The sequence below is a fragment of the Poeciliopsis prolifica genome, unplaced genomic scaffold (genome assembly GCF_027474105.1).
Source record: "Poeciliopsis prolifica strain line A6 unplaced genomic scaffold, Auburn_PproV2 SCAFFOLD005, whole genome shotgun sequence".
In the NCBI taxonomy this organism is placed as follows: Eukaryota; Metazoa; Chordata; class Actinopteri; order Cyprinodontiformes; family Poeciliidae; genus Poeciliopsis; species Poeciliopsis prolifica.
The window spans coordinates 11,015,258-11,038,850 of NW_026562380.1; the positions used below are offsets into that span (position 1 = coordinate 11,015,258).

The window sequence follows — 23,593 nt, forward strand, 5'->3', positions numbered from 1 at the left end:
TTTGTGCATCAAATGTGCAAGTGAGGAGCAATAGTGTAATCCATCAAGTAGGAATCAATTTGCATCATCTTGGTCTGAAAGGTAGCACTTCACTGACACTTTAGTGCCGCTTAGTCTCGTATGATTCGGTTACAACAGTGCTTATTCCTTGTAAAATCTCATTGAGTGGTTACGTGCCACAGTAAACACTCTGAGGAGCTCTTAAAAAAAATAAAGCAAGTCTGTCACTAAAAGTTTGCACCATCCGATCTCCTGCCGAGCATGTCGGGAGTAGTTTTTCACGCAGCAGCGGGGTGCGGTGAAGTTGTTTGCTTTGGTGGGAAGTCGGACGTGCACAGCCTGCTACCTGCAGCTCCTGTCATAGTTCACTGTGAAACCTGGTTCCCTGTTCTGTCACCAATGTAAAAGTCCTCTAAAAGTGGTAGTAGGGAATTAATTTTGTTATAAATTTATTGATTTATTAGATTAATGAATTTTGTTATAACTTTATTGATTTATTAGATTGATTATTATTATTTTTTTGCCTCTCAGCTTGAATTTATGCCCGTAAAATATATATTTTTTGATTGGTTATGAAAACCTTAAAGAGAAGTAGATTGTTATTAAAGAGATAAGATTAAAAGTGTCTGAATTACATTTTAATTACAATTACATTTACAGAAATGTAAATTCATCTTGTTATTGCAGAATGAGCAGTGAAATCTGTCATTGAAAAACAATGTTAAAGGAAAAAAAGGGCAAAGCCTGCCATTTTCTTGCAAAATATTCTCTGATTGCGGCTGCTCCCTGTCTTCCCCAACAGTTTGACATCACAGGGGTTTATTTATAGCCAGCAGATGGATTCTCCCATAACATTATGCTTCAGTGCTTCTTCCCCCTAGCCTAGCCTACTGTGGATGACTCAAATGAACTGGAAGAAATACGTTGTTTACGTTATCTCCTCTGATCTGCAAAGCCATCAATTTGTGACTGCATCCATTATTCATATGGTCCCATCCAACATGCACACATGTGCCAGAAAGAGCAAGACCTGGAATTCACAAACTACATGTGATTTCTGTTCCTTAATGGTGCATGCTGTGTGCACATGCTGATTGGATCTTATGTGTACGGAGTAAATGACGTCGTGTATAACACATCCGCATAGCTATTCTGTGAAACTTCACACATTTCAGCACAAAATGACCTGCATGTATGCAGAGTATATGTAGCAAAAGACTACAGAGATGCATACAGGAGCATAGCTACAGCTATCCAACTCAATCTGGCTCTATTTAGAAAGGTATTATACCCCCTGTTAAATGCTAATTAAATGTAAAATTTAAATTTCCACAACTGTAGAATCAAGAATCCACCTAAACAGAAGGTGTTTGACTACTTCAAGTAAGCTAAAATATCTTGGAAAGTAACGCATCGTTTCAACATTTAATACGATTTAATATTATAAGAAGCAAGATCACCAGTCTACTGTGAATAGATCAATTTTTAAGTATTTAGGACTCCAGCAAATCTCAGTCAATGTTTACATGCGTCATAAGAAAGCAATTTGGCAAAAATGGTAGCCATGCATTTTTCCAAGATGGACATGATCACAAAGGCTCATCTCACATTGGCATTGAAACATTCTGATGATTACAAGGAGTAAGTTACATTTACTTGAGTGCATTTTTCGGATAAAAAGTACTTTTGGGAGGAGTTTTACTACACCATGCTTTTATATTTTACTTTAAGAAAAACATTTTTTAGTCTTGCTTGAGAGTTCTAGATATTCTTCCCACTATGAGAAACAACTAAATGAGGATTAAACATGTTTTAACCAAAAACCAGACACAGGTACCCACGGTTCATGCAAAAATGATACTTTGTGTATCATTGTTTTATTTTTTACCTGCTGAGCCCGTTGTGCCATTTGGAGGTCAAATTGATAACCATTGACAGTAGAGGTTGTGATTCTAAGTATTTTACCCTGATGCACCTGCTGCAAGCATTTGTTTCAGAAGTCTTAGGAATTTGGAAAAGTGTTTTTTGTGTTTGAATTTGTTCATTAGTAATTATAATATTTACTTACATTAATATAAGTCCTTAAAATACAATACTTGGATAAAAATATAAATGTATATTTCAGTCTATTTCATTACATGATTTTCAAAATTGCATAATTTCTAAAAGATTAAATCAAATGTTATTTGTTACAAAGTACTTAAATAGTCTTGTTATCATTTTTTTTAACTTCACTGACTTATTTGGAGGCTACTTTTTACTTTTGAGTAAAAATGTGCTGAAGCTGTTTTACTTTTACACAAGTATCTAGGGGTACTCTATCCACCTCTGCTCATGTCATCTTTTTCTGATGTAAAAAATTATTTGATAAATAGACTTGTATAAAAATAAAAACTACAACAAAATAAATCTGCGACAATAAAAATATATCCATGGCAAAGCATAGTGTTTAATTGTGCTTTTGTTTTTTGGTTCCCAAGCTAATTCCTTCCTGAAAGTTAAGATTAAGACTAAAATATTTCTTGAGCTTTGAGATTTTTTAAGGCATTATTGAAAACTCGACAGAAACCTTGATAAAGCTCAAGTAAATGAATTATCTACTGGAGCACAGAAAGGCCCTATGGCAAACAGATAATGATCTGATGACTAAGTCAGGCATTTTTAGGCCCAGTTTATTAGCATTGTTATGGGGTCGGAATGAAATTAGGAAAATGGCTGCTGTGTCCATGCCATGTCATTATGAAATGTAATTCAATTTGACCCAGCAAGCTTCTTGATATGGACAGAACACTCTTGGGTTCATGTGTAACTGCTCTGTTTTTATACCCTGCAGTAAGTTTTCACTGTGCTTTTCCTGAATATTGAATGAACCCAGAGATTAGATCAACTTGGTGGTTTTCTGGCCTCTGCTGCTTTTAGAAAAGTCAGTCTAAGCACAATTTATTTCAGTGTATATCATATTTTTTTTAAGATGCAGCAGTAAGGAAGGTCATACTAAAAAAGCTGTCATCATTTGACATCCAACATTTGAAGACATTTTGCTGCGTTGACAGAGCAAACATTCTGCTTTGATGGCTACTTGTCCACTGTAACTGTGAAGAGTGGCATTTTAAGTCTTGTTTTAAGTATATGTGAAGCCTAAGTGAGTGATGGTCTGCTTACTGTGTCTCCTTTGAGTGGGCCAACTTTTAATCCTGCCATGACATGTTTAAAAGTTATTTAGTTCCATTGGTTCTTTTCGGAGGCCCAGCCGCAGCTTTAATGAGAGTTCCATACTATGCACAAAAAACCTCCTGGTATATTTGAATCTATGTGCAATGGGAGGACTTCAACGCGTCAGTGGCTTCAGAACACAAGGAAATCTACTCATTAGATTTTTTTGCCAGGAGCAGAGGGAAACTAAATGCCAGCTAGTGTCAAGTCAGGAGTGAGTGAATGGCTGGAGAGGAACAGCTGCACGCAGTGTTTCTGCCAAGCATAGCATGTCAACGAACTGCAATGCAACTCTGCTCAGTCATTCGGATGCAAGACAGAGTGCTGAAATGCCTGCGTGACATTAGGGACGGTTAATATAAAGGACCATCTGTGCAACTCGGCGAGAGCACAACACATTCTGTCTTTATTCAAAATCATACATGGACATACATATTTGGTATATTGCAGATGGGAGTTGACATGGCGTGATCCCTACCCTTGCAACAAACATAAATGACCTTTCTGCCATTTTATTTACTCATGATTTTTTATTTATTTCTTGTTTGTTTTTTTCCCAGGAGGCTCAGAAGGTGAATAACCCTGCCAACAATCCGACAGCAGACAAGACAACAAAAGGTCCTGATGAGAAGGAGGAGGTAGCAGCCAGCGAGGTGGGATGGATGACTTCAGTCAAAGACTGGGCTGGTGTCATGATCTCCGCTCAGACACTCACAGGCAGGGTTCTGGTAGGTGTCTCTTCTTCAGACATGACTGAAAACAACAGACCTAAAATCAACAATTCAGATCAAGTAAAGTGTTTTAGTCTCAAATTATTTGGCTATTTTCTGTGCAAGCTTATATGCAAACTTTTTCTTTGGTTGGAATAAGTTTGTCAATTTGTCCAAAACTAGGCCATCAAGACCTGGTGTTGGTGTAGTTTAGAGTGCAACACCAAGACTTTTCTACTGATGCCCGGAGTAGCTTGCCTCCCTGCTTATTCATCCATCCTTTTTCTAACACCCTTGTCCCTAGTGGGGTCAGGAGGGGTGCTGGTGCCTATCTCCTGCTAATGTTCTGGGTGGGAGGCGGGGTACACTCTGGACAGGTCGCCAGTCTTTCGCAGGGCAACACAGAGACAGAGAGGACAAACAACCATGCACACCTATGGAGAATTTAGAGTCTGGAGTACCTGGAGAGAACCCATGCACACACAGGGAGAACATGCAAACTCTGTGTAGAAAGACCCTGGGCCGAGAATCAAACCCAGGATCTTCTTGCTGCAAGTGCTACTGACTGCGCCACTGTGCAGCCCCTCCCTACTCACCTGACCAGTATATTTGTTTTTGCCTTTATTCTGCAAATTCGTCTACATCTTTGTGTCTGCAGTACTGTCGAATGAAATTGTGGACCACTTTAGGGAGATGAGAATTTTTCAGTTTATATCAATTATGACCAATCTAAAACAATACAAATTGTATCAATTACATCAACTCCTACTACTGTGCTCTCAGTCAATGGGTTTTGGTATTTTCTGCTAGAGTAGCTGACTTTATGTTTAAGGACGTTTGTTTTTCTTTTTTTTCTTTTTCTGCTATTTTCTAACTCTCTTTCAGTCACACTTGGTCTGTTTTGTACAGACATCCACTGTGCATTTGTGGACTGAATGAAACAGCCGTGGGAGTTGGAAAGAGAGAGAGAGAGAGAGATGGATCCAAGATAAAATACGAACACTGTCATTGTTAACATTTGCTGGAATGTGACAGCTTCCTCATGCTTGATGAGGATAGTTGAGAGTTGAAGAAGGCTCCGTCCTTTTGTAGTGGGGAGGATGAAAAATCCTGAAGGGAGCTGTCAATTTACTAAATGAGCTTCTCTTTCATCACTTTCCCACTCACACAGCTCTCCTGGCATGGAACGCAGCTCTCTTCTTCCTTTCGTCTTCTGCTCTGACAGAGTGCTCCCCATCTGCCCCGTATGTATATTTCTGTTAGCTAGTAGTGTGAGGGAGAGAATGGAAGCAAGGGAAACCGGGGCAGAGAGGAACACCAACAAAAACACAGAATCAAATTAAAAGTAAACCAGTATGTTTGTTCCAGCCAAGGAGAAATAAGGCACTGGCTGCTTTGAGTGGGGTTTCTAGGCTTAGAGATATCCCAGTGTATCACCTACTGTGATTTGCGCTACTTCTGGTGAAGCTGATAATTCAGCCCAGCAGGCTGTGTTTACTTGCGTGCTCTCTGTAACGATATGCAGCACAACACTGCAAAATTGCTCTATGCAGGTGAGTGACTGGTTCATCATGTGGGTGGAACGTGTGCAGCTGCGAGTTCTTGTTTGAAAGTATTTTTCCATACATGCCGTAGGAGCATGAAAACTTCGGAATATATGTGCATGTGTGGGTGGTGAGGTGATTTTTTTTGTTTTTATTTATTTTTTTGTGAAAAATTTGTTCTTCCGTCAGTGTTTCACTGCGGACCAGAATTTTGCAAGGAGTATCCGTGTATGCAGAACCTGGCTGGTAACCATAGGAACTGCTGTGTGGTGGTGCTCAGTCATCTGACATTAAGGACTTTGTCTGCCTGGGGAAAGGAAACTAGGACAAAAAAACAAACAAACAAACAAACAAAAAAATAAGTTTCTTCCTTGCTCCCAAACAGACATGCATTGTTGGCTCCATTCCACCCTGGTGGAAAAAGAAACAAAACCAGATAAAGATTGATCGTTTCTGTTAGTCAGAGCCTTCCATTCCTGATCATTTGTTTCCCTTGATGACTTTGCTGTTAGTGAAAGATCAAGTATACCCTCGAGCTTATTGAATTGTCTGACAAATATAAATCCTTCACTTGGTGTGGAGTTATGTAGTTCTCTGGAGCCCTTTCTTCCAGAGTGAACACTGGAATGTTCACTCACTTTTCCTGTAGCTTCAGCAAGTAATTCAGTCAGCAAACATATTTTAGAGTGTAAAAATGTTGAAATTGTTAACAGGCTTCACTGTTGTATGAGGTTGACTTTTTCTCACTAGCCAAACAGCAGATAATTTGATGTCGGACACATTCAAACCATAGGAATATCTACTTGCTAACTTCTCTAAGTGAATAATGTATTATTGTGCAAGTGCAAGCAGCACAGTCTGGAAAATTCACCACTGCACTTCTCAGAAAACACAGACTATATTTAGTTGGGATAGTTCTCTGGCATTAGCCAGACAAACTCATAATTCCACTCCCTGTGCATCCTTTCATCTGATACTTAAAATTGTACAGCAAGGTTCATTTGATGACAGTTGGGTTTTTCAACAGGAAAATAGTTTCAAACACATCAAAAAAGTGGTTATGGAATGAATAAAGTACACTTACTAAACCTTTAGTATGGTCTATCCAAACAAGCTGTCTTTTATGTTTTTATATATCTTGTGATGAGCTGTCTTCTTTACTCTTAGATAAGTTATTTTTATGTTTCAAAACAATCACATATGCAGTCGTATTTTTCACTTGTCAAAACTGGAACAGTACTGGAGTTTATATTTCAGTTATTGCCATATGGCTCCTAGTTAGCTTGTGGGTGAAATTCAGTTTTCAATGACTGTGGCCTGATTAGAATGACAGTCTGCTGATATACAAAACATGTTCATCGATTTTCAATAGAAAAACAATATATTTGCTTAACCCTAACTACAGAAAGGAGTCCAGTTGTCTTGGTGTGGGAGTAAAAGTTGCTAGCTCATTCTTAATTCCCATTCTTGAGAGATAATACTCATTTTATGCCTACCATGCAGTACAGCACAACTTTTAGATAGATAAATGGACATATATATATATAGACTTTAAATTTGTCCTGCAATATTAGTGTACATCTACACGCTATATTCTCAACACCTTGAGTAAACAACATTCTGAAAGACAATACATTTACACACCTTAAAGCTTCATTTAACCTTTTCTTCCTCTGCTGCTGCTACTATAATTACTCCTTGTAGGACTTCGGCTTTTGCTATTCAGTTTGCGATCACCTCTGTAGTGGTAATTGCATCACTGCAGAGTTCTATCTGATATCTAGGGATTTCAAACAGATATCCCTAAACCATTTGATATTCAACTTCCAACATGCACACACATTCAAATACCATTCATAGATTGGAACCTCTTTTTGTATTAAGTGCCTTGCCCAGGGGCGCATCAACCTAAGGCAGGAGGAGGCTGGAATTGAACCCACAATTTTTGGATTGCAAGCCTGTTCTATCTGCTGCAATTGCCTTTCACATCACTCAAACCAGCGCTTTCTTTGCAAGCTTATTGCTCAGCTGTTCATTCATCATCTCAGGCTCTAAACACTCGATAACTGTTGTCAGGACTTTAGCCTCACTGTTGGCATGAAGCTTCCTTTCATCTGCTACATATCCTGAGAGGACGAGAGAACTACTGACCGGATCACACAATCCAACCAGAGGTACAAGTCATTCATTGTTTCATGTAGGAAGCTGAAGGTAGCAGAAGCAACAAAAACACCAGCTTCTTCGGCCGACTCTTTCCTCTTTCTTCATTTGGTTCTCCTCATCTTCATTATCCCTTGTGATTTCTATGTTGTTATAAATTTTAATGCGCTTCCATTCATGAAAAAGGCTTAATGTCGTTACTCATTCCAGCTTCAGCTGAGTGGAGCAGTAGTAGTCAAACCTAGCATGCATCATTTACCCAGAATGCTTTGCAACATAAACGACTTGCCAATGTCTGTGTGATATTTTCTTTCAATTTCTAAAAACCAAGATAGTGTTTTCACTGTATTGATTTTACATCAATAAGAGATATTTGTCAAATAAACTTTATTGCTACAACTAATCGTGAATCTCTCGCTGGTAGAGAAATGCTACCTGCGACTGAGGAAGTGTCGCTCTGCATCTTGTGGGACAGCTGTCCGCACAGTGGCATTGCCTTAGGAAGAAGAGTGAAAGGAAAGCCCATCCTCTGTAGGTGAGAGGGCTTCCAAATGGATAACTCATCTGTTCTTTGACAGCCACGTCATCCCAGTTGCTCTATCAAAAGACCTCATTAAGCTCTGAAGGGCGCAGTGTATGAGGAAGGAAGCGACTACTTGGACAGCTGAATTTGTGTGACACATTATGCTAGCATCTCACCAAGTCGATTTCTATGTTTTGCATCTGGTATGCTAACAATGCATGTAATCCTATAATGTCCAAGAAAAATAGCAGGGATTATAAAACCTGAATGCAGATATTTTCCCTATCTCTATGGACATAGGATTTACATGGTATGGTGGGTCCAGAAATAGGTCAGTCCTGCCATCTTTCTTAATGGGATCTTGGGTGGCAACCAGGGACCATCTGTTCACACTGCTCGCTCTCTAATCCCTGTGGTCATCCCTCTGCCTATTCCCATCCACCCTCACACTTCTTGGCCTTCTGCATTTTGACCCCTGTCATCTGGAAACACTATGAATGCAACACATCTGTCTTTACTGAAAAAGTGAAAGCATTCTAATCACTGTTATATAAAATACAAAAATCCAGCTCAAACAGTCATGTTGAGCAGTAAAGCCTCTGACAGGGCACATGATTTTTCTTTGCCACTTTTTCCTCTCTCTGTGTGCTTTTGCCAACATTTTTTTCCCCTTCTCTGTTATCAGCTTGTGTACGCAGACTTGCTCAGTGTATGCATATCTGTGTGCATACTCCCATATGCACATGGGAGTTTGGAGAGTTTATGTACCATTTTGAAATGATGTGTGTTTTTTTTTTTGTTTTATGTTTTATTTATTTATTTTTTTACTTTGTTTTCGTGTTTCCTCAAACATCCCGTTGTGGTGAAAATAAATGTTTTCTCACATCCCCATGATTGCCTTCCTCCCTGCCCAGAGAACAGCTGTCATTCACACTTCTCAGCCTGGCATTGTTTATGTCATTGTAATGTGTGTTTACCTCTGTGAGGAAAATGTCACATCATATTGTCTTAGAATGTAAACGAGATATTTACATACACGGTGAAATAGATCAAACTTTTTGGTTCGCTTAGATTTACCAAAAAATGTTCTGTGTCAGAAATACTAAAATGATCTTTTGGAGATGGTTTTATTATTTCAAATTGAAAAACTAAGTTCACCATTTCTTTTTAATAAGTTTGGAAAACACAGATAATTATGTCGTGGTTTGTGATCAGTTAATTTATACTTTTGAGTTTAAATGTTAAACTCAAATGTGTGAATTTTAAAACACACCTGAAACACACTGCTTCATGGTGTGACTTTATGGAAAAATCTAAATACATCAGGGAGAAACTGGTAGACATCAAAGTGTCTAGATCATACTATAATTTCTATTCCTTCTTACTACAGAAGGATCGATCCATTTCACAAAATAAGTGGTATCACAAGAATGTAAAAATTGGCTTAATGATAATATAAATTGGTTGTAATTCACCAAATCCACAACTCTTTGTATTTTATGTCATGTCTTTTGTATTAAAATCCGGGTTTGAAATTAGCTATCTATTCCAGTCCCTTCGTGTTTCTTCATTAGAAACTGGGCCCTCCACAACTTGTGCTTTTCTCACCTTTTTCCTTGTTGTTGTTTTTGCTGTACAGTTTCCTAAACTGGCTATTTGCCAAAATATATCAGTTCCGTCAATAAAAATCCACTCAGCATTGATGTGAAACGTCTTTACGAGGATAAATTGCTGTTTATGCTTGGCGAACCTCAGCAGACGTGCCCTACAGCAGGCAGAGGGAGATGGAAGGAGTGGAAGGAAAGAAAAGGGCGTGGTGCAGGCTTGGCAAGCTCTCTTAGGATAACAAACTGACTCAAAGGAGCAAGCACACCGTTTGTTGTTTTCAAAGATAAAACAAAAGCATACTGACAACAGAAATCAATAGTAGGATTTTCAATTTTGCGTTTGGCCTGATTGCAGTTTAAATTGATTGGCTGCCACATGCCAAATGTATCAAGTTACTTAGTTTATCAAAAATCTCTCCTCCATAACCATCTCAAGAAAGCTGGGCCATTCCCTTTTTCTGTTGAACCTTAAAAATATTGGTGTAAGTGATACCACCTGACATTTAACTGGGTGGGGTTTTTATTTTTATTGTGTCTTGAACCTTACAAGACATAATAAAAAAGTTGTTCATTTATAAGGTTTATTGGTGATAAGCAGATAGCTGACAATCAATGTAGTGAGTCGAGAGTGCTAAAAAATAAGGACAAAATGGCATAGGAAAAACAAGAACTGATGGTGATAAAAATAATTGAAATAGTAAAGGTAAACAAGATAAGTGTATTCTTATAGTGCAATTCATAAATAATTCAACGACTTTGCAGAGAGAAAAGGCAAAAAAACACCTGATGGATCAAAAATAATACAACCATTTGAAGAGCAAAATAACACTTATAGAACAGATAAATTAGTAATTTAGTTATAGAACAATTGTAATACTCTTGCAGTATAAAACCCTGCATAGATGATTGTCAAAGCAAACTATTCAAAGTGGTAAATTGTAAGCGGATGTAGTAGTAATAAATACAGCTGACAGAGTTGGCTAATCTTGACAAAGATACAACTCTTTGTTGTTTTTAACATTCAGTTAACAGGTAAGGAGCAACACGACCATTTTTCCCTTCAACGTCTCGATCTGAAGATTTTTTGTTTGTTTATTGCAGCATCGGTAATTACAGCCGCTGCAATCACATCAGGAAAGGGAGCAGAACAAACAAACAAAATGCATGTAAACTTTTGTGAACCAGCTTTTACTGAAAATATTTAAGGTAGCACCACTGTTGTAAGATCAGGGTCATTTTATTATCAAATTACGTGTCGCACTGTAATGTTTTTTTGCATTACAGTGCAAAAACATCAAACATGGCCAAATGTTTGTTCATTTCCATGTGGTTCTTCTGTGATAAATATATAGTTACTTGATGGATACTGCTCTTGGAGTTGGTGAACACACCAAACCATATAATAAAAATAGCATCTGGCCTGCCGGTATGTTCCGTTGTCACTTTGAGGTATCTTTATTAATCTTTCTGTGAAATCTGGGTAATTTTTTATCTCCCTATCAAAGAAGTTCTATTTTTGTTTTTTCTTAGGACTAATTTTAGAGTGTTTGTAATGCAAGATTAGATTGAAAAAGGTCAACATCTGATTCCTTCTGCCTCTTATAATGGATGATATGATAACTTCACAATATGCGAAGTTCAAATGATTGTGCTTTTAAAGACACTTAGGACATATGACATGTTTTACTCATGTTTAAAATCCAGTATTTATGAAAAAAATTCTTTTCACACAAATTAGATATTTGAGGTTTGTTTGTAGTACCTCTGGGCAGCCACCACGTAAGTAAGATAAGCTGAACGGTGAAAGATTTTAACAGGAACTGGAGGCGGCAATGAGAGGAAAAGCAGGGTGTCATAGTAGGAACAAACGGGGAGTCCTGGTATCATGTTGTCTACTTTCATCTGCTAGAAATTCACACACAGCTTTCTCACCACAGGCTAGCATAGTGCTGCACATCCGAGCATGCATATACGGTGTACTGACACAGCACACCTCATTATCAGAAAACCTTCTGTCAAGCTTACATTTCTTAACTGCAGAATAAATCACAGAAGACAGGCTTAATACAGCGCAGTGCACGTCTCCCTATGTTACATTTTATCTTTCAGCTTTTTAGTGCTTTTAAATTGCAGAGCACTGGGGAGAGTTTTACATCTCCGAAATGGCTGGTCTCAATTTGTCTTCATGAATGACTTTCTCTCCATCCCTTCTTTACGCCTGTCATATCTCTGAGGCGTTTCATAGGATGACTCATTGTTGCTTTTTTTTTTCTGCATTCCCCTATCTATTAACCCAGGCACTTGCCACCTGTGCCTCTGTTGCTAAAAACGCAGTGGCCTACGACCATCTTCCTTAACTGCAGGGACTTCTGCCCTTTGCCTATTCCACCCACCTCCAAACTGTTTCACAGAGTAAAAGATTGAGAAAGTTGACATAAAAGTGATGTTTTGCTCTGGTGGCTGCCTAGCCTTTTTCTTATTCGATCAAATTGCCCTGTGACTTGTTAAGCAAAGTGTCTCAGACTCTGTGGCGACAGTCTGCATTCATTTGTTTCAGCCTGGGCACGTTCATTCTAAAAATATTCACAAATAAGATTAAATAAAATCAAATTACTTGTTATTTTTTGGAAACATCTCTGCTGCTGGTAGCCCTGAAATTTATTTAAAATCTTATTAGCTTATTATTTGGCAAGTCCACTGTTACTCTTGAAAAAACAAACAAACAAACAAAAAAAGTCCACGTTGTTAGAAAATTAAAGTATTATCAACCACCTGACAATAGTTGATGGATTTTAAGCTAAGACTATTTTTGCAGACAGAGTGACTCAGACACAAAAGCAGTGAAGATAGATGACGGGCAGTAGATATTTCAGATCTGCATGTTGGCAGTGAAGGGGGATGCAGACTTTCGTGTATTTGCCATTCGAAGCTTTCTGTCACTTCTCCTTGACTGATCTATCAGGGCTACCTTGTAAGGAATTTGCAAGGAGTATTGAATGACTCAGTACCACTGATATGACTCACAACTAATGGATCAGGACCTCGTATGAATCCTCCCACACCTAACACCACTCTTATTGCCAGACACATTTCTTAAATCTCATTGAAAAACACTAGTTAAAATAATTTATTTGGTTGCTATGCTAAATTTAAAAGTGCTTTTTTTATATGCAAGGTGGGCATAGATATTTTAGAATATTCTTTTATTTCTTAAAAAAAAAAAAAAGAGTGCCCTTAGGGTACATTTACATCACCAACACACTGAATGACAACCTGCTGTTGTCATGCCAGGCCTCTATGTGGCACTGTAATTTAAGCATGTTATTATGTGCTTTTTACCCTCATGTCCCACTTTACTAATGAATGTCTCAGTGAACCAAGTGCTCATGTAATACATCTACCCCCCTCAATTTCATAAATAAATCATAATAAATACATATTTTTTTATTTTGTATTTGACATAGTTGTTTGAGAAAATGTAATGGAATTTATTGAAAAATAAAATACAACACTGCAGTATGATATGTAGAATCATATTAGTGTATATTTATTGTTGATCATTACAGCAAATTCAAATGGGCAAAAAAGCAATATACTTATTACCATATGTAGAAAATAACTTCTTATAAGAAAAGACAAAGTGGACATGGTCTTTATCCCTAATGTATAATAGTGTGGTGCTTGACTATGTGCTGATTTGTAAATACGGCTGCGTGAATAACTTCTGGTATCTGGTATAACTAGAAATTACGACAGAAATTTGGTCTAATTACCATATGTATAAAGTAAAACATGTACCGGTATGTTTCTTTTTAGTATGTCTTAAATCTATGTTATTTTTTCTACACAGATAGTTTTGTTGTGATATGGGTTCATGCACTGTAATTGAGTGGTTTCTTATACATGTTCTTTTTCCCAAAACACCACACAAATGGCAAAATATTTTGGGGAACAAGACACGTGAAACCAGCTAATAACAGCGGATGGTTTATGAGCTAAAAACCCCCGCAAAAAACTACTGTCATCTCAAATTATCATCACATGAAATTCCATGCTCTTTCAGCACAAAATGGACAGTCACAAAATGCACCAATGCAGCGTTTTGAAGTGATGTTATCCGTTTTTATTTTAGAATGTATAATGTAAGTCACAGTTTTTCCCTTTCACTCAAGGTTTAGTTGCTGTGTCATTTTCTGGCAAGCTGATAGGTTTTTTTCAGTACCACACTACTGCACATGTGCTTCAATGATGTAGGACAAAGTGATTATATAGAAATATAATGACCTTTCTTTCCATGTTTTATATTATGCCAAAAAAAAAAAAATAAATATATATATATAAAAAATTAATGATGATGGGAATGATGATGTTGTTAGTGATGAAATACAAAAATACACAAACCAGGCAGCACAGGTGAGCAGAGGCAAGGAGCTCAGATGCTGCAAGCAACTGGTATAAAATCCAGGCAGCACAAGTGACAGCAATGACTTTTTCACTGGCATCAGAGAAGACAACTGACAAAAATGATACAACTTGAGACAGAATAGATGAATGACAAACAGAATAGGCATGATTGGTAGACAAATGACAAGGACCTGACAGAGAAACACAGACACAGGTGGGGTTAAATGCACCAGGGAATAATCAAGAGGAAACAAGAAACAGCTAGAGACAATTGAGGGTTAGGTGGGACAACACGGAGACTCAACTGAACACAGAAACCCAAATTAACACATATACAAACCAAAGCCTCACAAAAGGTATCAAAACCAATTGTGACATAATACAGTGGTATAGCGCCATGATTTCTACACCCTTGATCCCAATACGCATGTATTTTACAAAACGAGGCGCCATCAGAAGTACGACACTTCATTAATGTGATGGGATTTTATGTTTCTCAATGCATGTTGTATTCTAGTTTGTAACGAACCAGTATTTATTGTACTGCAGCTTTAATAGGAACAAATTGGTATTTAAACATTAATAGCCAAGTGAACTTTCCAGATACCAAAATAAATACTGTATAATAAACTAAATTTAAAAACTGAAGCCACACATGTAAATACTTAATAGTCAGAATGACACTGAAATGACCTTGATGTGTATCCTGGGGTGTTGCATTTCCCTGGAATACGGACCACTAAAAATTTTTTCTAAGGGGATTAATGAGGCATTGCGTTATTAACATTCCACATTTTCTCGATGCAGGCTTGCAATGGTGCATGTCGATTGCTGTGTGGCGCAGCAACAGCCTCCTCTTCTCAGCCTGTCTCATCATCTATACATCAGCAGGTCTGAGTCACACACAAAGAGTGAGTGTGGGAGTGCAGGGATCAGTGGAGACGGGGGTGACTTCATCCCAACCTCTGCTTTATAAGGTGGACAGGTTATTATTGCAGCAAGATCCACGGTGGAAGATGGATGCTGTGGTTCCTCTCGCCATAAAAGCCAAACTTAAGAGGGGAAAAAGCAGCTGTCATGTGACATTTTATTTCTGGAGTAAACACCCTCTCACTGTGCTGCTGAGAACCTTATCAGGCTAATAATTAAGTGCTAACTCAATATAGGAACACTGCTGTGTTGCATAGTTTCCTGCCTGTTTTTCTGCTTCCTGTATTGTTGAGGATGAACCCAGTGTGTACTCACTTTTTTTCTCCCCTTTTTACCTGAATATGTGTTTTCCCGCTTGTGTTTTGTTTGCTCTTCTAATTGCTTATCAGAGGAGTCAGCTCAGTGGGGACCATCTGCTAAGCCAGGTTTCCGTTTACCCCCACTGGGATTCTGTTTCCTGGGATGGGATGGCCGCAGTGCGTCCCTAAAACACATAACCTCCACCAGGCTGTCACTTACTGCTCACAGTTTCCATGAGATCATTAAGATATTATCCCAGGTGATGCAAGAGACACAGGAAGGGGAGATTTGCACATGACTGACAGGGGCTCTGACGTTTGTATTTCAGCAAACTTTTTTTTTTTTTTTTTTTTTTGCTTTTTAGCTTTCTGTTTCATCTTAACAATAAACATATTTGATTTCCTCTACCACCTTTATTTTTCATGGGTTCATCTTATTAAAGTTTAGTTAAATATTTTAACAAGATCCACTCTTACATGTTAGTCACACAGAGAAAAGGAGGTCATTTATTATGTTTTTTTTGGCTTTTTTACTCCCTCACTCTCCTATTAAGAGCAATAGCAAGGTGCTAATTAAATGGTTTGTAGGCCTGTCTTTGCCTCCGGCCCTAAATTACATCAGTATTGACTTCAAAGCCTCAGTGCATCAAAGAAGGACCAGAAGCAGTAAAGCTTGGCTCGGTTTATTCTCTCCTCTCCTGTCCTTTCCTGGCAACCTACAAGCAGAATGTATGTAACACCATATAATATGTGTATATATTATTAATGTGGCAATTTATTGTCTGTACCTGAAAAGGACAACGTATGCTTCACATAATTTAGATGAGATGGATAAATGTCACCCCGGATGATTTAAAGGGAAATGTTATTAAATTATTCAATCATTAAATGTCATTCTGCGGAGAAACGTTGTGACAGGTGCAGCTCAGTAGATGTAAATTGAATCACAAAGTAAATTTATTTCATTTTAAAAAGCCAGAGAGAGATACAAAAATTAATTTATGTTTACTTGATAACATCAAATAACAGCCAATATCAGAGATTTTTAAGACTTCTGACTTGACAGCTGTTAAACAGGCAGGAGAAGCTGATTGTTCACTGAGAACTGTGTCCAAACATCCTAGTGGAAAACTGAGCGGAGGGAAAACGTGGTGGCACAAGCAACAAGAAACAGTCTTAAGAAGAAAGCAATGCCTGCCAAAGAACGTAGGGATATTTCACAAAAGGCAGGCTTTTGTTGGAATCAGTGCTTCAAAAAGCACAACCTGGACGAATGCAAAATATAGAAAATAGACTACAACTATGAAATGTGTTGTGTTAAGCAACTCCTGAAAAAGGAACAATATTGGAATATTTTCAAAGAAAACATGATTGGACTATTGTGCTGAGGTCAAGTGACCACTTTATGTTAAGCTTTCCCTATAAGGCTATGGAGAGAGAGTTGGAAAGGCATGGAGTCGACGTCATCTTCACTAGAGTGTGATTTCTTAGTTAAAAATCTATTTTTATAGTTCTGTATTATTCAAGGCCATGTATCTGTAAGCCATGGTTATGAAAATTGACAGATATGAAAGTTGTAAATAATGCATGTGTTGCTGAAATAAATTAGCCTTACAATGATATTAAAATGTTTTGAGATGCACCTGTATATAACTAGTTAATAATACATTATGCAATGGTGGATCAGCTGTAAGTAGAGACTTGATACTCCAACTTATTTTCTCATATCACATTTCAGCATTTATTTTCTTTTAGTGTAGTATAGTTTGGCATAGCTGTCTCTGCAAACTAAATGCAAAGCGTAGCAGGGAGATACCTCAGACCTTTTAACAGACTTTTTACTGACATAAACCACCACCTGACAACGGCACTAAAAGGCCAGACCAGCAATCCTCTGAAGACTGAATAATGTCTCCATTTTGTTATCCTGTTTTATTACTTTGCTGTAGATGTTTGGCTCTCTTGGCCCGTTGCATTCACAGTTATTCCCACAAGTGGCATATCACGAGGCAACATCTCACATCTCTTATTCAATGGAATGAGCTTTGTGCCCTCAGTTCACTGTTTTGTTTCTCTCCTGGTAGTTATGCTCTTTATAGTCACTTTTTCAAAGGGATATTTTTGGAAAGTTAGAATTCATTTGAGATGTCTGGAATCATCCACTGTCATTTGAAATGAAAACTCTTGTGTAAGTCTAAAATCAAAACTACAATAAACGCTGCAGTTCTTTATTTTTATTTTATTTTTTTTATGGATTTTATATGATGTTATGGTAATGTTAGTCCAGATACAGACTTCATATGTAGCCCAGACTTAAACCTACACCCATACTTCGTCTACATAAATTACATTTAAATAGTAGTTTGACCTTTACATGTTAATTTGTGTATTCCATACATATTGCAAAGTCTTCAAATCAGAACTAGAACTAAATAGAACCTTACAAAGGACCAAAAGGGAAAATAACTGTTCAAGATGAGCAAGGAGAGAAACAAATTTCACCAAATGAACCAAAAAATTGCTCAAATCCAGAGACCAAAGTGACAAAACAAAGCCATTTCCCTTCTAATCACAACAAAGAAAAATTCGGATAAGATAATTAAATTATAAACTCAGTCAAATAACAATTTTAATCACATAAATTGCAGACAGATGAACTTTTCATCAAGAAACATATTGGATATGCAGTATTGATAAGGCTGTTCATGTCAGCAGTCAATCAAGGCAGCATGTCTTGATTGACATAAACTTTGTGTGAAGTCAGTACCATACAAGCATTTAGGTTTTTCTTTAAGAATGAAAGATGCTCTTTACAAGCCTGCTTTTTTCTAAATTTGAAATGCTTTGGACATTGGTACATTTTGAAGGAGGCTTGTCCTGTTTAAACCACAGACAATTAATTTGGTTCAGACTTTTGGATTAAAGTGAATAATTGTTACTTATGAGTCTACTAAAAGAGGAATTTATTGAGGGGATAGGCGCCATAGTGGCGCAAGAGGTAGAATCCGCGACCCATGTATGGAGGCCTCAGACTTTGACATGGCCATCATAAGTTTAAGTCTTGGCCCTTTGACCTTTGCCGCATGTTTTCTCGCTCTCTCACAACCCACTTTCCTCTCAATCTATTGTAAAAATGAGACTCACTAGAATAAAAAAAAATCCTTTTAAAAGAATTGAATATTTAATGAGCTGTTCTCACTTTTTTCAGTTGACTATAACTGATGATGATTTATGGTTTTTGTCTACAAAATTCATAAAATGCCAATTCAGAGCTTTCTAAACCTCATGCTGTGGCTTTATTATAATCTGGAGTGCAATCTTATTGAATTGAAATATCAGCGTAATTAAAAGCCACCTAAAATGAACTTGAAATACTTTTTGTAATGAAGTTGAATTAGTTTTAGCTGTGGGATCCAGACTAATCTACCAATTGAAGTGCTTTGCAACACAAATTCATCTATTAATACACACCATAGTGGGACAATTGGCCACAAACCATTTGCAAATTACCTTTTTGTTCCTCTGCTACTGCAGTGTCCTAAAACCATAATAATACACAGAAGGCTTTTTAAATAACACCAAAACTTAGTATGACATTTCCTTTAATTATATTTGCTCCTTGCAGTTAACTGTGGGTTTTGTTTGGTAAAAGCAGCTGCTAAGGGGCTTACTGTGACACTTTTCTCTCTGTTATTAAAGGGTGAAGGCATCAGTCATGTGTTATTTAGTCCTGTAGGGTGTGAGTGTGACTCCTGATTGGATACAGGAGAACACAAACAGAGGCAGAACGCAGTGAGATGCAGTTGTTCTTTTCGAGAGATAGTTTACAATCAAGGACACAAATCCAGCCTTTCCATCTCCGTGATCTCTTTGTTGCGCTTGGACTTTCATCCAGAATTGAAATCGCTACATTGTTCATAGGAGAAAGTGGGCTTTGACACAGATGATAAACTCATTAACCTTCAGGAAATTAAACGAAACCCTGATTTAATTAGATAAAGATCATGTCACCGTTGTATTTCATCAGAGACCAAGCAAGCCTGTCTGTAGGGGGATGTTTTGGTGTCATTCTGAGGTAGTTTTAAAAGAAAATTAGGTAGAATATAGAGCAGGCACACAGTTTGATTACTTAAATGGAAGGAAAATTTTCAACCAGATAGAAGAGAAATATTCCCAATGCCATATTTGCAAAGGCCTTGCTGTTCCCATGGCAGCCAAAGGCACTAAGACTTTTAGCGGAAGAAATGAAAGCTTGTGGTGAATTGTGTAATATGCATCACGCAAAATAATTGCACTGACAGAACGGCAACTGAGAAGGCAAAAGTGTGATAAAGTTTTGATATTATTAACTTTGGCAGGAGTGATTTATGCTGTAATTTAACGTATATAATGGGATTATGTGGCAGTAACTGCTGCCTGGCCAACTGTGCAGTGACCTGAATATATTATGGTCTGTAGACCACATACAGCTACTTAAACACAGCCTTTAAAAATATAGAAAGTAAACTATCTTTATTTCTCCTGCCAGATCCACATTTTATGATTGCATCATTATGGCATTGGTTTGTTTTCAGAGTCAAAGTAAATGCTGTCCTTTTTATTGCTGCACAAAGAAAATCTTCTTGTACAATTCTTATTTTATCTGTTTTCCCTGCTTGGAATTAAACACTTGTACAGCCAGGAGTTGATAACATTGATATTCTGCTCCAGATTAAATCAGCGAGATTATCTCAGATTTTTTGTTTCACTTATGTGTTTCACAAATGCCGTCTTATAGATTCCATACCCAGTGTTAAAACTTGAAGGATTCCCTGATTGACAGAAGGCTAAGCAGAGGTGTTGAGGTCCTTTTTTCCTCAGCAGCTTTACTTCGGTGAGGGAAGGTGAAAAATGAATTTTTCAGGTTCTTGAGCCAGGAGGGCTTCATCTACTCCTAGAACTGTGAGGGTTTTTGTTATTGCTCTACTACACTTTGATTATAAATTTGTTTTGTACACCATATATTTCGTTTTTTCTTTATGCCAACTACAGCTGCTATTGAATGACTGTTCAGTTATCATTTTTTGCATGTGTGCAGTTTACATGGCCTGTCAGAGCTATGGTGGTCAGACTGCAGAATTATTTGGCATGTCTAGAAAATCTGTGGCTGCCCAGCTGATACAGTAATACAATTATGTCAGTTATGGTGTAAAATGCAAAGTAAGGCAATGTTAGATTTTAATTTTTCTGATGGCATTATATCTTCCTTCTTCTTAAAAACAAAATGTGCATATGCCCCAATGAGACTTAGGATCTAAAAGTACTATCTGACAGTTGTGACAGAATTTAATGTAAGTATTAATTTAGCAAAATCCTTGTATGATAATTTTATAAAAAATCTTAGAGATTCAAAACCCTCTTCTGTATCCAGTGTCTCCTCAGCCTCAGCAGCTTTTCAGTTTAATTTCCTATTTGCTCCAGGATTAAAGTTTGATTGATTGATTCAAAATAGGTAAGAAGCAGTGTTTTTGTCATATTTCACATTTGGTTCGGTTAATATGATGGATGATCTGCCAAAGCATTGTTGTAACTTTGTGTTCCTCTGTACGACTCAGTTGATGTGTCTAACGCATTTTCAGCTTCTTAAATCAAGTGTTAAAATCATAGCTTTAATATTCATGACTCATAAACTTTAGCCACAAGTTTGTGGTTTTAGTTTTTGTGTACCATATATCACTTTACTTTGTCTAAATTCATTTTTCAAAGTCAAATGCTTTTCTATGTGCACTTATTTTATAGTTCTTTTTAAATCTTTACAGCCTTATAAATATTTATGAATATGAAAAAAAAAATCTTTATCACATGTAAATGATGCACTTATGGTCTATATACAGTAGAACTGCAGAGCTCTGATTTATTTCACTATTGCAGCTCATTTGATGCGTGTTTTAGAGCACCTCATTTTGCTGCTGTCTCTTTACATGGGAATAAAACATTTCACGCCCCTCCGGATCACAGAGCATTCCACTTCACCCCGTTTGGCCATTTTTGTAGTTTGATTGCATCGACACAATTATCTACCAGCAGAGAAACATTTTATTCCAAGGTTTATTAAAGACGTCAATAATGGAAGACTTGGCCATGTTGGAGCCAGAGTCGGAGCCTGGTATTACGCATGTGCGTTGAACACATGGTGGTAACTCGGTGCTGTAGCAGCAGGTTTCATTTAACATTATGCAGTTTCCCTTGGAAACCATCTACAACTTCATCTTCTAGATGACAGCTGGACACTGAAAGTGATGGTGGAGAATTTTCCCTCTGTCAGAAGCTCTTTGCAGGCTGATGACATGCACTCTCTGATCATTTCTGTGCTGGATAAATCCCGTCGAGGCTCCTCCCTTCTGTCTCCTGAACAAAGGCAAAGTCAGAGGTTTTACATATGGTGGCAGTGAAGACTTGAACACATGGTATACATGCATTCACAAGTGCATAGTGAGGTGAAGACGCATTGTGTAGACGTGAACATGCTGTGCCTTTTAATTTCTTGTTTTGCCTTCGTGGATGTGCTCTAATATTCTCCATCTTTTCAAGCTCTTCCTCTCCAGGCTCTTTTTATGCTCTGCCATGTTCCCGCCACCTCTTAATGCTCCCCATGTCTCATTGGAGGTGAACTACTCCTTCCAATATTCCCTCATCTCCCCATCGTCTGCCAACCTCACTTTCATTTTTTAATTTCCACTTTTCCCTGCTTCCCCTCCCTGAAGGTCATGTTTCAAAAGACCGCCCTTCAAAGGTGATGCTATGAGGAAGGATGGCCTACCTTCCTCTGGCACATGCATTGCATTTCACATGAATTCTGCGTGGGTGTTGCGATTTCATTTTACACAACTGGCAAAAAATATTTCCTTTTCAGAATCAAAGATGCCGTGGAGAAGCTTTTAGAGCTGATTTTTCAGACAGGTTGTCCTATGTGTATAGAACAGATCCCCACAGACTTTCTGTTCATCTCCCACAGACAGGTGCTCATTTTAGGAGCTGTCATCCTGTCAGATCCAAAAGGCTTTCCTTCATAACGACCCCCTTTCCACCTTCTCCTCTGTCAATTGCCGTCTGTGTTACCAAGGTGCAACAGTATGTGGGCATTTGTCTGATATGGGCCTCAAAGGTTAAAGGGAGCTATTTCCTAGAGTGCAGCAACATGGAATTTTGATTTGTGTGAGGAGATTTGTGATCAGAGATGAAAGAAAGGATGTTACAGTATGATACTATGGTGTTTTTTCTTTAGATTTTAATTCCCAAAGTTGGTACTCATTAATTGCATGGAATGCTCACGCTCTCACATGCAAAAGTGTTTATAAAAAGTTCTGATTTGGTTTCATTACACCCACAAACATCTATGTGTCGTATTGGGATTTTATATGATAGACTGACACAAAGTTTGGCATAATTGTTTACAAATACAAATATTCATATTGTGGTGAGTCAATATGTGACTTTCCACAGTAAAACCAGGAACAAGTCTTTAGACCAAAAACTGAGAAAAATAATAAAAAAAACAAACTGTGTGTGAGTTTATTTTGTTTATTTTTTGTAAAATACACTAATTGAAGGAAGAAGAAATCACCCCATGTTTCAAATATCAGTTTTGGATATTTTGGAAAGCTTTGTGTTTTAAATTAGCTTGTTGACAGAGTAAAACTGACCAACAGGCATAATTGTCTTTGTTTGGCTACTCCGATGCTTGTGTTATTGGTCTCGGTCAATAACGTGCAAGTTTGAAATGTTAGTTAAAACCAACAGCATTTTGCACTTTTGAATACTGCATCTGAGGATGGATTCTTTAGCAGATGAAAGAAAGGAAGGGAACATGAAAGTGCATCTTGAACCCAGCATGACATGACAACCTCCACCAGTAAGATACTGATGAAAAGAAAACAACGGCAGGACATACATTAATTTCTGCAGTAATATTTTTCAGTTTTTCATGGGGTGGGTTTCAGAACAGTTGCTTTAGAACATGATTACGGTATGCTGCACTAACTAATGTTTTTGTGAAATGTATTCAAGCAGCTTGATATGATAGCTTTGATATGTCTTGTCCATTGTATGCTTTTTCATCTGCTCTGCTGCACCCTGTGCATGACCTGTCATGGAAACCTGCATTGTGCCACTGGAATGCAGATCTTCCTTACTCTGTCCTGTACTACTGCGGCTGGGCTGAGCA

At 37.7% G+C, this 23,593-nt stretch overlaps 1 protein-coding gene across 18 annotated transcripts in view; it reads left to right on the top strand.

Moving 5' to 3' along the window:
* The window catches only part of kcnma1a (potassium large conductance calcium-activated channel, subfamily M, alpha member 1a), a 145,953-nt gene that overhangs the window by 31,993 nt on the left and 90,367 nt on the right, over positions 1-23,593 (top strand). For all 18 annotated transcript variants that reach the window (XM_055029964.1, XM_055029969.1, XM_055029967.1 and 15 more), the window contains exon 2: positions 3,774-3,941. In XM_055029964.1, the coding sequence (XP_054885939.1) occupies positions 3,774-3,941 (168 nt within the window). The remainder of the gene's footprint in view (positions 1-3,773; positions 3,942-23,593) is intronic.